General features: G+C 42.7%; 1 protein-coding gene across 5 annotated transcripts in view; it reads right to left on the bottom strand.

Annotated features, from left to right (window-relative positions):
- The window catches only part of VPS13D (vacuolar protein sorting 13 homolog D), a 296629-nt gene that overhangs the window by 48416 nt on the left and 231531 nt on the right, over nt 1-16682 (bottom strand). For all 5 annotated transcript variants that reach the window (XM_032300439.1, XM_032300440.1, XM_032300441.1 and 2 more), the window contains 2 exons: nt 15024-15156; nt 10595-10790 (listed from right to left, as the gene is read on the bottom strand). In XM_032300439.1, the coding sequence (XP_032156330.1) occupies nt 10595-10790; nt 15024-15156 (329 nt within the window). The remainder of the gene's footprint in view (nt 1-10594; nt 10791-15023; nt 15157-16682) is intronic.

Genomic DNA, 16682 nt, shown 5'->3' with positions numbered 1-16682 from the left:
AAAAAAAAAAAAAAAAAAAAAAAAAAAAAAAATTAACACACAAACCAAACAGCTTGGTGACTCTTCAGAGCAGTTTGTCCTCAATTATTTAAACATCCCCAGTACTTAATACATATTAAATGCCTGAAATAGCCAGGTGAGGTGGCTCACACCTGTAATCCTAGCACTTTGGGAGGCCGAGGGCAGGTGGATCACCTGAGGTCAGGAGTTCAAGACCAGACCGGCCAACATGACGAAACCCCGTCTCTACTAGAAATACAAAAATTAGCCAGGCATGGTGGTGAGTGCTTGTAATCCCAGCTACTCAAGAGGCTGAGGCAGGAGAATTGACTGAACCCGGCAGGCAGAGGTTGCAGTGAGCCGAGACCGTACCACTGCACTCCAGCCTGTGCGACAGACTGAGACTCCACTTAAAGAAAAAAAAACACAAAGAAACCTGAAATACAGTAGGAGCTCAAGACTTAATTAATACCTTTCTACTGTCAACTTGCCTATACTTATTAAGTGATGCATCTGAGTTTCACAAGATCAGAATTGGATTAACTGGGCCCTCAATAGTTCAAACAAAAATATAAACACAGTTCAAGGTTTGCACCTTCTCACTAACGGATAGAAAAGCACTTCACATGTGGCAATTTGGCCTCTAACGCCTCAGGAGGTGGGCAGGTGCCAGTTATTACCACTCTAACTGTGCTTCTGGGGTGAATCAGTAAAGTGTCAGGAACCGGTGAGCCCTGGCCTCTGTCCATCCTGGTATCACCCAGCGAGGTTACCATGGATTCTAGCCAGGATTCCTGTGACCCATACTCCTCATAACAAGAGGTGAGGTTTTGCTTTGTCTCCCCTTTGAAGTGTCCCACAGTCCCTGGGATTTTATGATACAGTTTGGGTCACCCCTGACATTACTGATGTTTGAAGTATGTTTGGGGAAATCTGCTAGGAATTGTCTCTGGTGTTAACACAGAACAACTGCCTCATAAAAACTGCTTTCTACAAGGAGTTCAAAGGGGCTTATCTAAATATTGTGGGTTTATCCTACTCCATCAACTTTGCTAGGGGAGAAAGTTGAGGTTTTGGCAAGTGAATTCTGAAATAGATATACCTTCTCAAGTACCTCCAAGAGTCAGGGCAGTGCTAACACAACCAAGCAGGCTTTTGACAAGATCCTGCACTTGGAAGTAAGCTGCTCTACACTTACTATCCTGCTGAAATTAAAATTTATTGGGATGGTAGGTTAAGGTGAAGGACTAAATTAGGTAAATTATTGTAAGAGGTCTTTCTGATATGTGATAAAATCTTTCCAATTGTTACTTCCAGAAACCCAGTAAAAGGAGCAAACCAGGAGGGCTGACAAGTGTTGGCAGGAAGCCAAAGGGAAGCATCGCATTACAGCAGCTCCTATGGTTTAGTCTGAATTAGCCCACCATTGCCGGTATGTGCTACTCATCAGCAAGATGATGGATTATCAATTACCATATTTTCAAATAGAACAGCTTGTCAAAAAAATTACCCAGGTACATTTGTTGGCTGGTGGCGTGTATGCAGAGTCACAGAAGGTGAGGAGAGTGGCACCTGCACATTTTCACAAATCTCTTAAGTTTTGCTAAATGGAAACCACTATATATCTGTTTCTACAGTCAATCTGCTACAATATCACACACTGTGTAGCTTCTGGAAAACTCCACTGTACACTCATTAGAGAATACTATTGTAAAAATTGTTATATATGTAAATTCATATATAAGCATATGAATATATACAAATAGGTTTTGGGTTATGGATCTGGGGTTCCCCAGGGGGTCCCCAGACTACATTTTGAGACCCTCTGTTCTAAAAGAACCTGTATGTACAAATTCTCTCTGCTAATCAGAAACTGGTTTCCTCTATGTATTAAAGTAAATCCACTACGGATATAGATAAGTAACATTATTAACTTAATTTGGATTATGTAAGCCCAATATAACAATTCTTTTTTTTTTTTTGAGACAGGGTTTCATTCCCATCACCAAGGCTGGAATGCGGTGGCACAGTCTTGTCTCACTGCAGCCTTGACCTCCCAGGCTCAAGCGATTCTCTTGCCTCAGCTTCTGGAGCAGCTGGGACCACAGGCTCGGGCCACCACACCTGGCTAATTTTTGTATTTTTTTTGGTAGAGACAGGGTTTCACTATGTTGCCCAGGCTGGCCTCGAACCTGTGAGCTCAAATGATCCACCCGCCCCAGCCTCCCAAAGTGCTGGGATTACAGGCATGAGCCACCTGCGCCCAGACTCTTTTAGAGTATATTGTGATCAGAATGCTTTACTAAGTCAATCTTACTTTCCCCCCATTTGACAAGCTAGTGAGAAATTTAGCAAGAAAATGTCTTTGAGAGCCAGTCTGGCAACACAGTACCAGGTAAACATATCAGGGCAAGAAAACCACGGATGAATTATAACACCAGAACCTATCTTTCCTTCCCTCAGTGCTTACGAGTCATTATTTGTAATACAATACTGAGTCTTTAAGTCCCTGCTAGTCCATATGTCCTCTGTGTGTCTCAGAATTATCTTACAGTCTAAAGCTCTCTGGCAGCAGGGGAGCTAAACTCAGACCTGGGTCCTCTTGTTACAATTTTATCTTGGGCAAAGACGGATGATTCTGTAAGGGAAAACTATGAGAAACATGGGATAGTAATGAAAATCTAAAAATAAGTAAATCCATTGCCTTTACAGAGGAATTCCACATAAATAAATGGCTCTTTAACCTTCTCTAATGCACAAAATACAAATTTTTTCTCAAAAAGAAATATAGATATGTTTTACTTTTCTTGAAGCTCAAACCAAAAATCTCAAATGTCTATCTGATGTATATAATATTAGGTTTCACCGTAGAATTTTAAAAACAAATTCAGTGAACACAGAAGGGAAGGGACTACAGATGTATAATGGCTACATTATTTAATTTTTAAATGGTATAACCACAAATCAGAAAGTAATTACACTTTCCATTCATTTTCTTTGCATAAAGACCTGCTCGTTGAAATACAAGGACTGGACTTTGAAGAGATGTTGATTCAGATGTAAATTCAGTTGATTTTTTTTTTTTTTTTTAACTTTTAGAAGCAGGATTGTGTGGTTTCTATGAAGTCAGTCATCTCTGCATGCCAAAAATGGCAAAAATTAGACGCTCTCCTTTCTAGAAATGATTATAATGTACCATGACCAAAAAAGTGGTTTTTTTTTTTTTCTAACAGATAATCTTGCATAAAAATGACTCTTGGGATTTCAGAAATGGAAAGGCTTTTCTCAAACACGTGTGTGCATGAACACACACACTTCGCATTTTTTCCAACAATAGACCTGAGCTTTTCGTAAGTTATGTTATAATGACAATGGCATCGTCTGGGGCCTTTGAGTGAAAGGGGAGTACAGTATTTAGAGTTCAGCAAGAGGGAAGAAGGCTGTCTCAGAAAATACGATTTCTCTGCTTATGTTCCTGTGACAGGAAGTTTAACTTATAAGGCATGAAGGACTGTTAAGATGCTTCTTTAAAATATCTGATCCTGGCTGGGTGCAATGGCTCACACCTATAATCCCAATACCTTGGGAGGCCAAGGTGGGTGGATCCTGAGGTCAGGAGTTTGGGATCAGCCTGGCCAACATGATGAAACCCCATCTCTACTACAAGAACCCCATCTCTACACCAGAATTAGATGGGCAAAGTGGCATGCACCTGTCATCCCAGCTACTCTGAATGCTGAGGCAGGAGAGTTGCTTGAACTCGCGAGGCAGAGTATGTAGTGAGCTGAGATCGCACCATTGCAGTCCAGCCTGGGCGACTGAGCAAGACTCCATCTTGAAAAAAAATAAAAATAAAATAAAATATCTGATCCTATAATTTCATCAGCTTCATTTCAGAGCCAAGTGAGACATCCAACGTCGTCAACACAGATCTTAATGTTTCTTCTTCGGGGGTTGCTCACGTAGAGGAAGGAATGAGAAAATGACCCATCTACCTTCAAGCATTCTCTAGAAAGACCTGGTTTGGCAAGATCAGAGTGAGAATAAATGGCTCTCATCTCACAAATATATACTCAAGGGTGAGCAGAAGGTAAAGGGGCTGTCACTATATCCACTGTATCCACTATATCCACTGTATCCACTATATCCACTAGACAACAGAGAAGAGATTTGACAGTGCCTTCCCTTCAGATGGATATAGCAATAATTTTTCAGTTTCACTGAAGTGTAATTCCTTTTTCATGATGAAACTGACATGTTAACTAACACAATGGCTGTCCCAAGCAGCAGATGGTGACCAAGCCAAGACAGATATGCCCAAAGATTAGAACAAGAGCCTTAGGGTCAACAGGAACAAGTTCTAGCTTTTCACCCTTACCACATACATGTCTCTATATCGATGCTACTACAGCATACAGGATTTGTCTGGAAGGAGCGTGCTGGAACTTCCTAGATGAGCATGACGCAGTAGCCACAGGATGACATGTTACATCTTTCTGAAATGTTAATTTCACTGGGTAGCAATTAAAAATATTTTCTTATTAAGCTAAACATGGAATAAAATATAAAACCATGAACAGTTGTAAGGAACAGGAACTCTGAAATATTGGACCTGCTCTACCCCCAGATACATGGGCTATCAGCCTATGCTCCTGCCTCGAATGGAGTATTAGTGGAAAAAAAGTCACTGGTATATCCTAATAAACATTTGAATCTTTACTCAATTTTTACCTTTGGGAGTTCCCTAAAGGCTCATTTCAAGCCAATTCTGCTTGATGTGCTATGTGTAATACCAGGTATAAGAAACACCTGCTTTCAGAGCAGAGTAACTAGACGCAGTATTATCCAACTGTGATGAAAAAGTTAATGAAAGCATTTCCTAAGTTCTCTTTGCAGACTTTTTGCTGACTTGTCCAACTTGACACATTCAGGCTCTGGTGACCCAAGAGGGTCTTTGTCCTTTTATCCTGGAAAGTCATGAGTAAGGCGTGAACACTATTAACAAAAGGAGCCTTTCCTTAAGAAAACCCATTTCCGTTTCACATCTAAGAGGTCATTCACGAGAAGTGTCTTAACAGATTTTGGGTGGTGCTTTGGGAGTGTTTTTACTGAAAAAGTCAAATATGCCCACCATAAATCTTTTCTGGAAATCAACCAAAAAGCTTCTTTTCAAAAGCTCTCAGAACAAATGGAATTTACATCTACGTGCACAATACAAGGGTCCTGGGATTCCAGAACATTATCAGTCCTGATGGCTATATTCTTAAACACTGATCTATCATCATCCTTCAAATTCCCCTTACTCCTTATCTAACTTAAATAAGGAGATAAGCTCCAACACTCCTGAGCTTTGCTAAATTAGTTTAAGTATTTCAAGTTCTGCCAGCTCCTACTTCTCTCCCCCCTTTTTGGGTCTTGACTTAAAAGGTGAAGAAATATTTTAGAGGAAACCTCATGGCCCAGCTTCATAAATCTTCATCAGCTACTTCCTTAAAATGTCATGCACCCCATAGTCTGCAACAGATGGTATTTGGAGAAACAAACAAGCAAATACATAGTGCAGAGGCATACATTCCTTTCTTTTCTTTTCTTTCTTTTTTTCTGAGACAGAGCCTGGTCCCATCACCCAGGCTGGAGTGCAATGGTGCCATCTCGCCTCACTGAAACCTCTGCTTCCCAGGTTCAAGCAATTCTCCTGCCTCAGCCTCTCGAGTAGCTGGGATTACAGGCACATGCCACCATGCCCAGCTAATTTTTTGTATTTTTAGTAGAGACGGGGTTTCACCATGCTGGCCAGGCTGGTCTCGAACTCCTGACCTCATGATCCTCCTGCCTCGGCCTCCCAAAGTGTTGGGATTACAGGCGTGAGCCACCGTGCCCGGCCATTCCTCTCTTTTCAAAGGCATTTTTGCCTTCTTTTGTGAAATGGCCGCTCCTGGGTCTCTGCAACTTTCTACTGAAGTGTCTTTTCAAATACTACCATCAGATGCCACCACATTTATGTAGTAGACTGGGTACTCTCACATAGCTTGGCACCGTGCTTGGGCCTGGTCTGTTTGAAGGGTAGTGGGCTCTTCACATGGTTTCAGTGGCACCCCAAGAGTGGCTGCATCTGTGCTATTTTCATAAACTTTACTTGGGAACAGACAAATGTGGCCCAATACACGTAGGCCTGAAGATGCAACCTGAGCCAGCAGAACGTTGCCTTGGAAAAGGTTTCTTATTTCAGTTCCAAACCACACATACTTGTACAGTGAACAAATGCAGCGGGGGATATTGGTCCACAACACTCATGCTGAGGCCAAAGGCTCTGCAGTCCTCCGCCCTCTTCTCTCCCCACCCCCACCTGCCTTCCCGAGAACTATTGGGTTGCCTGGAAATTTCAGAAGAAAGTTAGGTGGCTGTCATTTTGGAATGCCGGCACACTCCAACAAGGAGAGGAACTTGGAAGTATTTTAATCTAAAAGAACATAAGGAGGGGGGTTCCCTATAAATAAAATCCTGTTCAAATAAACACAAAAAAGGAGCCAATATTTCCTGTAAGGCCACTTTTCAGATGGATTACTGGAAGGAGTACTCTTTCACAGTTTTATGGCTTACTTTCCTATCATCTGCTTAAAATTTGGGTCTTTTAAAACAGACATGCTAAGATCTAAGCCTTTACTTGGATGAAATATTACAAAGGAAGCAAAGTCTCATTCCAATTGCAGACTGAGAGGCAGAACTCTGGGACTCTTGGGTTCTATTCCTGGCTTGGTCCCTGGGCTCAGGTCAACCCCCGGTCAGAATCTCACTTCTAATCCCTTCAAATCATTTGTTAGTCCCTGTTGTCTAAACAGTGGGGAAAAACCCTGAGTAACACCCCTGGATCCTGTTCAATCAACTGGGATGATTGGAGATGGTTATAACTCACTTCCAAGAAACCAGGGTGATTTATCCCTCGGTGATAGTGTGAGAGCCAGTATGTTCCTAAGAGATACAGTGTCATCAGAACAAACTGGCACTGAAACATTTCTCCACCTGCAAGGATCTCTGCACTCCTTTAATATGACTTTAAAATAATAGCACCCAGCATTTTTATAGTTCTTTATAGCTTCCACATTAAAATAACTCTGGTTGGGCTTCAAACTCCTGAGAAGCAGAATAAACAGACAGATAAACTTATCTCCAATTTATAGATGAAAAAACGAAAACTGAGTCTTACATAGATGTCTTGACTTGACCAAGGGCCCAAAGTTAATAAGTAAGGAAGCTGGGACTCTGGCCTGTTGTTTTCCAGATCAAGTGTTCTCTTTCTTTGTTTGACAGGGTCTCACTGTTGCCCAGGCTGGAGTGTAGGGGTACAATCATAGCTCACTGCAGCCTCAACTTTCCAGGCTTAAGCAATCTTCTTCCCACCTCAGCCTCCCAAATAGGAGGGACCAGAGGTGCACACCACCACCATACCCAGCTATTTTTTTTTTTTTTTTTTTTTTTAGAGATGGGTCGCATTATGTTGCCCAGGCTGGTCTCAAACTCCTGGGCTCAAGCCATCCTCCCATCTTGGCCTCCCAAAGTGCGGAATTACAGGTGTGAGCCACCACACCCAGCCCAAGCGCTCTCTTCTCTCTAACGCATGGCTCCTCATGAATACTTCTGGACCTAGTCAAATGGATGGAAGGACACTGATGAAAGGGCTACTATTTATCTCTTCAGAAGAATCTGTAATTTTAGCTTTTTCAGCACAATAAAGGACACTGATCCACTGATCCAAACATCTGCCCCACTTGCCTCTGGTAACTTCTGCCATGACTCTCCCACTACTGGCACCTCCAGGAATAGAGAAGGGATATGGAAGCTTAATCCCTCTCCTTTGAGGATATATGAAGACCAGGCTGTGCCTCAATGATCACCGTAGCTTTTGTTTCTAGGAGAAGTGAATGATGAGGCAGATAGCTATCCCATGAAACTTGCAGCTAAACCTCATGGTTTTTTCTTTTTCTCTGCAGCCTACAAAGTTGGAACTTTCAGTTAAACTTCAATTAGGCTGCCCAATTACTGTCTGCTTTGAGTCAAGCTGCACAACTTTTCTACATCCTGAGTGCCTCATCTACATGGAAACGTAAAACTTCATTGGGCCGAGATGAGGAAAGACCCGTGCTGACAGTGAATGGCTCCCCAGTGCTTTCATTAGGGCATTGTCTCTGCTGCTGAGGGCCGGATAATGCTGAGGTGGCAGGCCAGAGGAACCAGACAGAGAAGAATGCAGTGCTGGCCAAGACGCTGAATCATGTCAGTGTGTAGGTAATAGTAAAGTAAATCTTGAGTCAGCAGGGAAGAAACTGTGGAATGCCATACCTTACACTAACTGACTCTGAAACATGTACAAGAGAAATCCAATGAGCACCCTCTCGCAGGCCCAGGCAGCATGGTGCAATGCAGCAGTGCCGGGCACAGGGTCAGGAGACAGGCTGGGTCTAAGCTGAGGTCTACCATCTCCGACCAGCTGTGTGGCTGTGGACAAGCTCCATGACTTCTCTGGACTGTCTTGTCCTCTTTGTAAATGAAGTATGAAGATTAAATGGGATTCCATATGTGGAGGCACAAAGACAATGCCTGACACTTAATAAGTGATAAGTTCCTTCCCTTTGGTATTGCACACATAGTAGTTCCCTTTAACCTGGAAGGTGATTCTCTCTTCACCTGGCCAACTCCTGCTTCACACTCCAGGCTTCATCTCAAATATTTCTTCCCTAGAAAAGCCTGCCTCAACTTCCCTGATCACTAGGTTAGCCACCCTCCTTTGCCCCATCACCTCTGATCATGGTCTCGAGGTACCCTGTAGGTCTCCTCTATGTCATTTGTCACAATTTCAGCAAATAAGTGTTTATATGATTGTTTTATGTTTGCTGCCCTGCTTGATGATAAGCTCTTTAAGACCAGGGACAGTTTTGGTCTCGCTATTCCCAACCCTGAGTTCATAGGCAATTTTCAATCACTATTTACTGACAGGGAATGAAGAAATGACGGCTATGTACTGGGTGACACAAAATCAAACTTCCACGGCAATGCTGAACAACTCCTAAAAATGACAAGAACGCCTTTCTTTCTGCAGTGACCGCGGCTACATTATTTGTGCTCCTAAAAGAGTGAAAAACCTCATCAAGACTTTCAAGATGATAATGTATAAAATTCAACCCATTTCTTTCTCGTCAACATGATTAAACTTCACAGCACAAAATAATCTTTAAAAAATGTATCACATATACCTTGAACCCTTTTTATCAATCAATCCCTCGGCTATTTTGACACTTGAAGAATACAGATGCTTCTCTGGGAATTCTTAGGCGTCTTTGGCTTTACACTTCATTTAGTCTTATTATCTTAACAAATACTGGAGGTAGACTTCTTAGGCTTCGAGCAGAGATGGAAAAACTAACTGGAAATACTTTTGAAGCCTCCTCACTGCCTGCCCCTCCCCACAACTTCATAAATGCTTCAAAATAGACTCAAGGATTGTTTTAGTTTTGTATCTGAGAATAGAATGTAACTTAACTAAAGTCAACCATACAGAGTTTACTCAGCTGCTTCCAGATGGAAGACATTCTGGCACAACACACTGCCTGGCCCTAGTCCACAATCTGAGCATTTCCCCTACTGCAGTAATGTGTCTTCAGTAAGTTTTCCTGGTGACAGACAAATGGATTCACTTCAATTGGGGACAATTTCACTTCACATCATATTTGAGGGAGTGATAGGATGTGGGCGTGGGCCAGGCCCTAGGCATTCTAAAACGGTGTACTAATTCGCTCAAGGAAAATCTATTATTGAACAAAATCCTTCTGGGCTTAAGTCGAGTCTAGCTTGGCTGAGCCCTTAACATTCATTATACCCTTTGTTGATAAGAATCCCCAATTAGTCACTCTGGAAAAGGGAGGCTAAAATAGGTCATTCAAACAACTAACTACATTAAAGCGGTTGGGTTCTGTGGGGTTTGGAACCATGTGGGCTGTCCTTGATTTCCAGCCTCAATTGGTATCAAGGCCAGACAGCAATCGCACAGCAGAACTGCCGACTTGCTGGGGGATGAGAGGTGGCACTTTTCTTTATGAGTTTGAGGCTGGCACTTTCAGGTGAAAGGAAGATGAAGAAGGAACAGACCCATGTCGTCAACTGCAACTGCAGGGATTCTAGAACTATACTACGGGCTGTAGGAGGAAGAACCAGATGACAACCTGACAGTTGGCTTGCTGAACAGAAGAAGCTTCTAACAATTGAATCCTATCTCTGACCTTTCTAGTGCAGAAAAACAACATAATATACTCATATATACTTATATATAACATGCAATATATACAAATATCTTTAAAATATATATATATATAGCATATATAAAATATGCTATATATATATTTATCTGAAGAAATTAATGCCAAGTTTCTGTACCTCATTTTCATGTTTTTACATTAGACAGGTCAGAAATTTCAGTTACAAGTATTTGAATTAAAAATCCTATAACTAAGACAGTGCACAATTAAACACATCAGAATGGATTAGGAGAAGCAGCAGATCTAGGCTGGAAACTGCAAAAGCCACTCCCCCCACAAGCACTGACCTGGGGCCACTGAGTGTGGCTGTGTCTCTCACCGCCTGGGCTGTTTCTGATGCAAAATCCAGGGCGCCTGCCACTGGCTTGGTTACAGTGCCAACAAGCCCTTTTCCAAGGCCAGATATGAAACCGCTGACACCCCCTTCTGTTTTCACACCTTCCACTGTTGAAGTTATAACACTGGTCAATCCACCAATGATACCTAGTGAAAAAGACAAGGGATGTTGTAACCTGACAAGGACAAAAGCAAAAGCATTTAAAGCCAAAACCCTTGATTCCAGGCACCTGGAATAACTTAAGGGCATTCTATTAATCTCTGTGCCAGAGAAGCCACAGACAGGCCAACTCACAGACAGGGAATCCTGCAGATTTGCCCGTGAAGTCCAGAGTCAGAGGGTATATGTTACATGTTAGTCAGAAGTAAAATGTGTTCCAGTTTTAAAAGAATCAAAGAAAAGCTGAGAGGTTAACAGTGGCCAAGTTTTTGATTCCAGAACTTGGGCAGCCTATGGACAATCAGGAGAGGATACAGACAGAGGATTAAATCAATAGGACACTAGAAAAGAGGGCCTTTGGGGAAAGTTTGAAAATGATGGCATCCTATGAAATACAAAGCAGAGGCCGGGCACGGTGGCTCATGCCTGCAATCCCAGCACTTTGGGAGGCTGAGTGAGCGAATCATGAGGTCAAGAGATCGAGACCATCCTGGCCAACATGGTGAAACCCCATCTCTACTAAAAATACAAAAATTAGCTGGGCATGGTGGCGCTCACCTAAAGTCCCAGCTACTTGGGAGGTTGAGGCAGGAGAATTGCTTGAACCTGGGAGGAGGGGGTTGCAGTGAGCTGAGATGGCGCCACTGCACACCAGCCTGGGCGACAGAGAGAGACTCTGCCTTTAAAAAAAAAAAAAAATTAGTATCCATGCGGGATTGGTTTAGGATCCCCTGCAGATACCAAAATCCTAGAATGCTCAAGTCCCTTACATAATGTGCTGTAGGTGTTTGCATATAACCTACACACATTGTCCTATATACTTTAAATCACCTCTAGATTATTTATGGTAGCAAATGCCCACATATCACTTCATTTGTGTGAAATTAAGAGTATTTGAAACATGTAGCAAATTCAAATTTTGCTTTCTGGCACTTTGTGAAATCTTATTTTCCATTCACAGTTGGCTGATTCTGTGGATATGGAGAGCCGACTGTATACATTTGCAGTTTTCAAAGAACACTAAGTGGGTGACTGGCCAACCCCACTGGATGCTTGGACTAAGGTAAAAGCTACTAGATGCTCTGATGAAATTCGGTATAGGCAGTTATAGTAAGTGATAAAACCTTCATGGAGAGCACCCCAAAAAGCTGTGAAAGCCGGCTGGGACCCTCAATGGAGTCAGTTCAAAAGACCAATCCAGGTCAAAAAGCCATTCCAAAATTTTGCAAGTTGACAGCAATGGCTGAAAAGGCCAGACTTTGAAGAGGCCAGAAGCTGGCAGAGGCTGAAGAGGTCACAGTCACTGAAAGGAAGAGGCAGCTCGGTCCGGGGAACATCTCCAGGACCTATGCCAGGGACACTCACAGGATGTTTACCCTCTGACAGTGGGGTGTGAGGAAGCTCTCAGGACTCTTCAGCTCTAGTGAGACAAATTGGTAAAGGAAACCCCTTGGGCGAGAATGTATTAACAATTCACAATGTTTCTTTTGGATTCTGGGTCCATTTGTTCCAGTGAGGCAATATCCCTTTCCCAATTTTTTTTTTTTTTTTTTTTTTAAAGAAACAGGGTCTCAGGCTGGGCGCGGTGGCTCACGCCTGTAATCCCAGCACTTTGGGAGGCCAAGGCAGGCAGATCATGAGGTCAGGAGATTGAGACCATCCAGGCTAACACGGTGAAACCCTGTCTCTACTAAAAAACCAAAAAATTAGCTAGGCGTGGTGGCAAATGCCTGTAGTCCCAGCTACTCGGGAGGCTGAGGCAGGAGAATCACTTGAACCCGGGAGGCGGAGGTTGCAGTGAGCCGAGATCGTGTCACTCCAGCCTGGGAGACAGAGCGAGACTCCATCTCAAAAGAAAAAAAGAAAAAAAAAAAAAAAAAAAAAGAAAGCAACAGGGTCTTAGTCTATCACTCAGGCTGGAGTGCAGTGGCATGATCACAGCTTGGGGCAGCCTTAAACTCCTGGGCTCAAGTGATCCTCCCTCTAGGCCTTCCAAAGTACTGGGGTTACTGTCCTGGGGCACTGCACCCAGCCCTTTCCCAAACTTTTAAACAAAGTTCTTGGCAGAGCACACACAGAATAGGAATTCAAAATAAAATAAAAATAAAAATAAACAGAATAGGAATTCAGACTGGGACCCGAGATACAGAACACAACTAAACCTGGGTCCAGTAGGGCCTGCAGAGAGAACTGAGCACAATTCCCAGTTCTTAAATCAGGGGGATTGAATGGATTCTGGTTCTTGTCATCTTCTAAAGATCTTTTCATCCTAAAGGAAGACTCTCACTCTAGGATACTACCTTCATATAACCCAGAGCTCAATGGATCGTCTTTGGATGAAGCCATTGGCTCCTAGGGAGGCTGAACATATTATAGGAATGATTCTTGATGGGAGGTGATTTTACAACTTTGAACCAATCATGTATTTTCTCAGCACATTTGTGTGTTCATCTAGAAAGTGAGAACAACCATGCTCTCTCCACATCGCAAGGATGCTGGCCAGATAAAGGCCACCAAACATAACAAAGCATTTTATATTCATTTTAAAAGTCTTCTAAGAGTCCAATGTACTGTCATTACCATTACTAGAAAGAATGATTGAACCTTTAACCCCAAATGATTGCTTAACATTCAACTTTTAAAATCCATAACAAATTACTTTCAGCTAAATTTCACTTCTGGCCTGATGTCTCCTTAGACAGCTTCCTTTACGGTTGGGCAGCCTTAGGGAAATCAAAGGCATTTTGATCCAAACCTCGCCATTAGGAAAGCTGATAAACAAAACTCTATTCTAAACATTGTGTCCTAAGCACAAACAGAAATATAACCTTTTACTGTCTATATGCCTTCCTCTTCTTCCAAATGCAGATAATTAAGACTGATTGGTCTTGATGTGACTCTGATAGCTTTGGATGGTTCCTAAGGATCTGGTACAAAGAGTTTAATTTACTAAGGCTTACTATGCGTGAGCTACACCAGGTGTCATGTGAGGTACGCAAGGATAAAGGTAAATGCAAAGTGGTCTTTCTCCCCTCCTCACACTCTCAATCTATCAGAGACTTCGATGTACAAAGCTGGTGACATACACAATCCAGACTGCCCTGTGTGCTCTGTCATTAACTCTAACTGGGACAATGCAGCTAGGAAAATGTATTTGAGTTGGGACTTATAGATTATGAGTAGGCTTTTGATAGACAAGGAAATGAGGCAGAGGAGGGAGAGCGGAAGGACCATGTGTGAACAAGGACTTGGAGGCACACCTGGGAAGCACTAAATAGCTCTACGTGGCCAAAGCGCAGCATGGCTGAGGGACGGTGGCTGGAAAAATTGGCTGGATTTATAGTTCCAAGGGCCTTGAATGCTGTACTAAGTTGTTAAGAAAAATGCAACAAAAGGCAAGTGACTCAGAATTAAAGCATTAAAAATCAGAATTCAAAGTCAGAGACCAAATACATTCATGCCATCAGCAACATCTCTTAGGCAGATAAATGTATACTTTCAGTAAATGTACATTTATGCAAACTGAAAAACACCTGGGCCACAAACCTGGCCACCAATTCCCCATTCCAATTTCTTTGGAAGGAATGATCAGTAAGGAGAAGGCAGAGGTTACAATTCTAGGAAGAGAAGCAGCAGTTGCAATTCTAAGAACAGGTCTGGCTGATTACACCTTATGATACTCTACAAACAGAAGCCAGAGAACGAATAGGAACTGCAATGTGTGCAACATTCAGAAAATGCATGAGGAGTTCTCACAGGCTGTCATATTTCAACTGCAAGGAGGATAAAGCAAGAGAGCTTGGAAGGCTATCAGGGACACCAACGCAGGACTTCCTCTGTTGTAAGTTTTTTTTTTTTGAGTCTAGCTCTGTTGCTCAAGCTGGAGTGTAGTGGTGTGATCTCGGCTCACTGCAACCTCTGCCTCCCAGCTTCAAGTGGTTCTCCTGCCTCAGCCTCCTAAGTAGCTGGGATTACAGGCACCCGCCACCATGCCCAGCTAATTTTTGTATTTTTAGTAGAGACAGGATTTCACTGTGTTAGCCAGGCTGGTCTCAAGCTCCTGACCTCGTGATCACCTGCCTTGGCTTCCCAAAGTGCTGGGATTACAAGAGTGAGCTACTGCGCCCAGCCCAGCTTTCTTTTTTACAGTTGCAATCAGATTGGTACAAAGGGACCTCCGAGGACCTGCAGCAGCAGAGTCTGATTCACCCGTAACTTACCATGAGCCAGGCCGTGGATGCCAGCTACAAGGTGTTCACCACTTGTGGCTGCGTGGTACCTGATGTACTCCCGCTCTGACTGATGCCGATTGTCCATTGTCTTCCCTAAGCCGTCTGATAATGTCCCGGCAAACTAGAATGAGTTAAAAACAGGAGAAGAGTTTTAAAGTTTCGGCACTATTTTTACTATTTTAATTAAATAAACACATTTAGAAATGCAGGGCACGGTGGCTCACGCCTGTAATCTCAGCACTTTGGGAGGCCAAGGCAGGTGGATCACGAGGTCAGGAGTTCAAGATCAGCCTGGCCAATACACAGTGAAACCGGTCTCTACAAAAATACTAAATAAATAAAGATAGATAGATAAACCCATGCTGGAGTGCAGTGGTATGATCTCATCTCACTGCAACCTCTGCCTCCCAGGCTTAAGTGATTCTCCTGCCTCAGCTTCCCGAGTAGCTGAGATTACAGGTGCGTACCACCACATCTGGCTAATTTTTACATTTTTAGTAGAAACGGGGTTTCACCATGTTGGCCAGGCTGGTCTCAAACTCCTGACCTCAAGTATCTGCCCACCTCGGCCTCCCAAAGTGCTGGGATTATAGGTGTGAGCCACTGTGCCTGGCCAGTAATATAAATAAATTTAAGTATTTTAAATGCAGTTACCTATACTGCCTGCCCCAGGTAAGTGGTTCTCAAAAGCACTGGACACATACAAATTGTGTGATGCACGCGATGGGGGACACTAACCGTTGCAAGGAAACTACTAAAAATCTCTAATGATATCACTTTCCAGAATACTATTCCAAATTTACTGAAAAATTAAAGGTATAATAAAATGGCTTTGGGGAGGAGAATGAGCTTTGGGACTGTATCATGGTAAGAACATAGGCTCTTTGCTCTAAGAATCAGCAGAATTCAAAATAGGAAATGTGTCAGATTGTTGCTTTAGGGTTTGGTATCAAATATTTGGAGACATCAAACTCCCTCCAGTAATAATACCCTCTTTCATTCATTCAGCAATTACTGAGTACCTATATGAGGTGCCAAGCTCCATTTGTCAAAAGCCAAAAATGAAGTAGATGGAAAGATTAACAGGTTGGATCACCTTTCATAGGAGGTGGCAGACTTGAACTCAGGGTTTCAAATGCAAACCCATCCTCCTCCACAATTCAGAGATTTTATTTATCCTTACATACTTTAACCAGAAAAGCTGTCTCATCCATCAAAGCTGGGATAAAAAGGACATAAAACTCTGTTTTGTCACAAGACAATCTGAAAAGGTTTAAAGTGGCAGTGAATAAACCACAGAGTACTTATCCTCATCATTCAGGCATAAAAAAAGAAGGATATCAAATATATAATTAACCTTCTCAGGAAGGATCTATCAAAACAAGTGGTTTAAGTGCCAATGACCCAGGACTAACCTCTTAGAAAACTCACAGGAATGTTCCTTAGATACAAAGCTCAGGGGAAAGCCTCAAGGCAAGCTGCCTGCCTGGAAGGTCCAGGAACTGGGTGGCCATCTGTAGGCCAATTTCATTCTCTTTTGGTAAGGGGGTTGGGAGTGCGTGTTATACAGATCAGATCTGCCCTGGAAACCATCAGTCATGAGGATTCTTGACACAAGTGACACGTGAGTTCTGGGCACAGAAGTGG

This window comes from Sapajus apella, unplaced genomic scaffold (assembly GCF_009761245.1).
Source record: "Sapajus apella isolate SASKATOON/1434 unplaced genomic scaffold, GSC_monkey_1.0 scaffold43, whole genome shotgun sequence".
Classification (NCBI taxonomy): Eukaryota; Metazoa; Chordata; class Mammalia; order Primates; family Cebidae; genus Sapajus; species Sapajus apella.
This window is presented reverse-complemented; position numbering and strand designations above follow the sequence as displayed.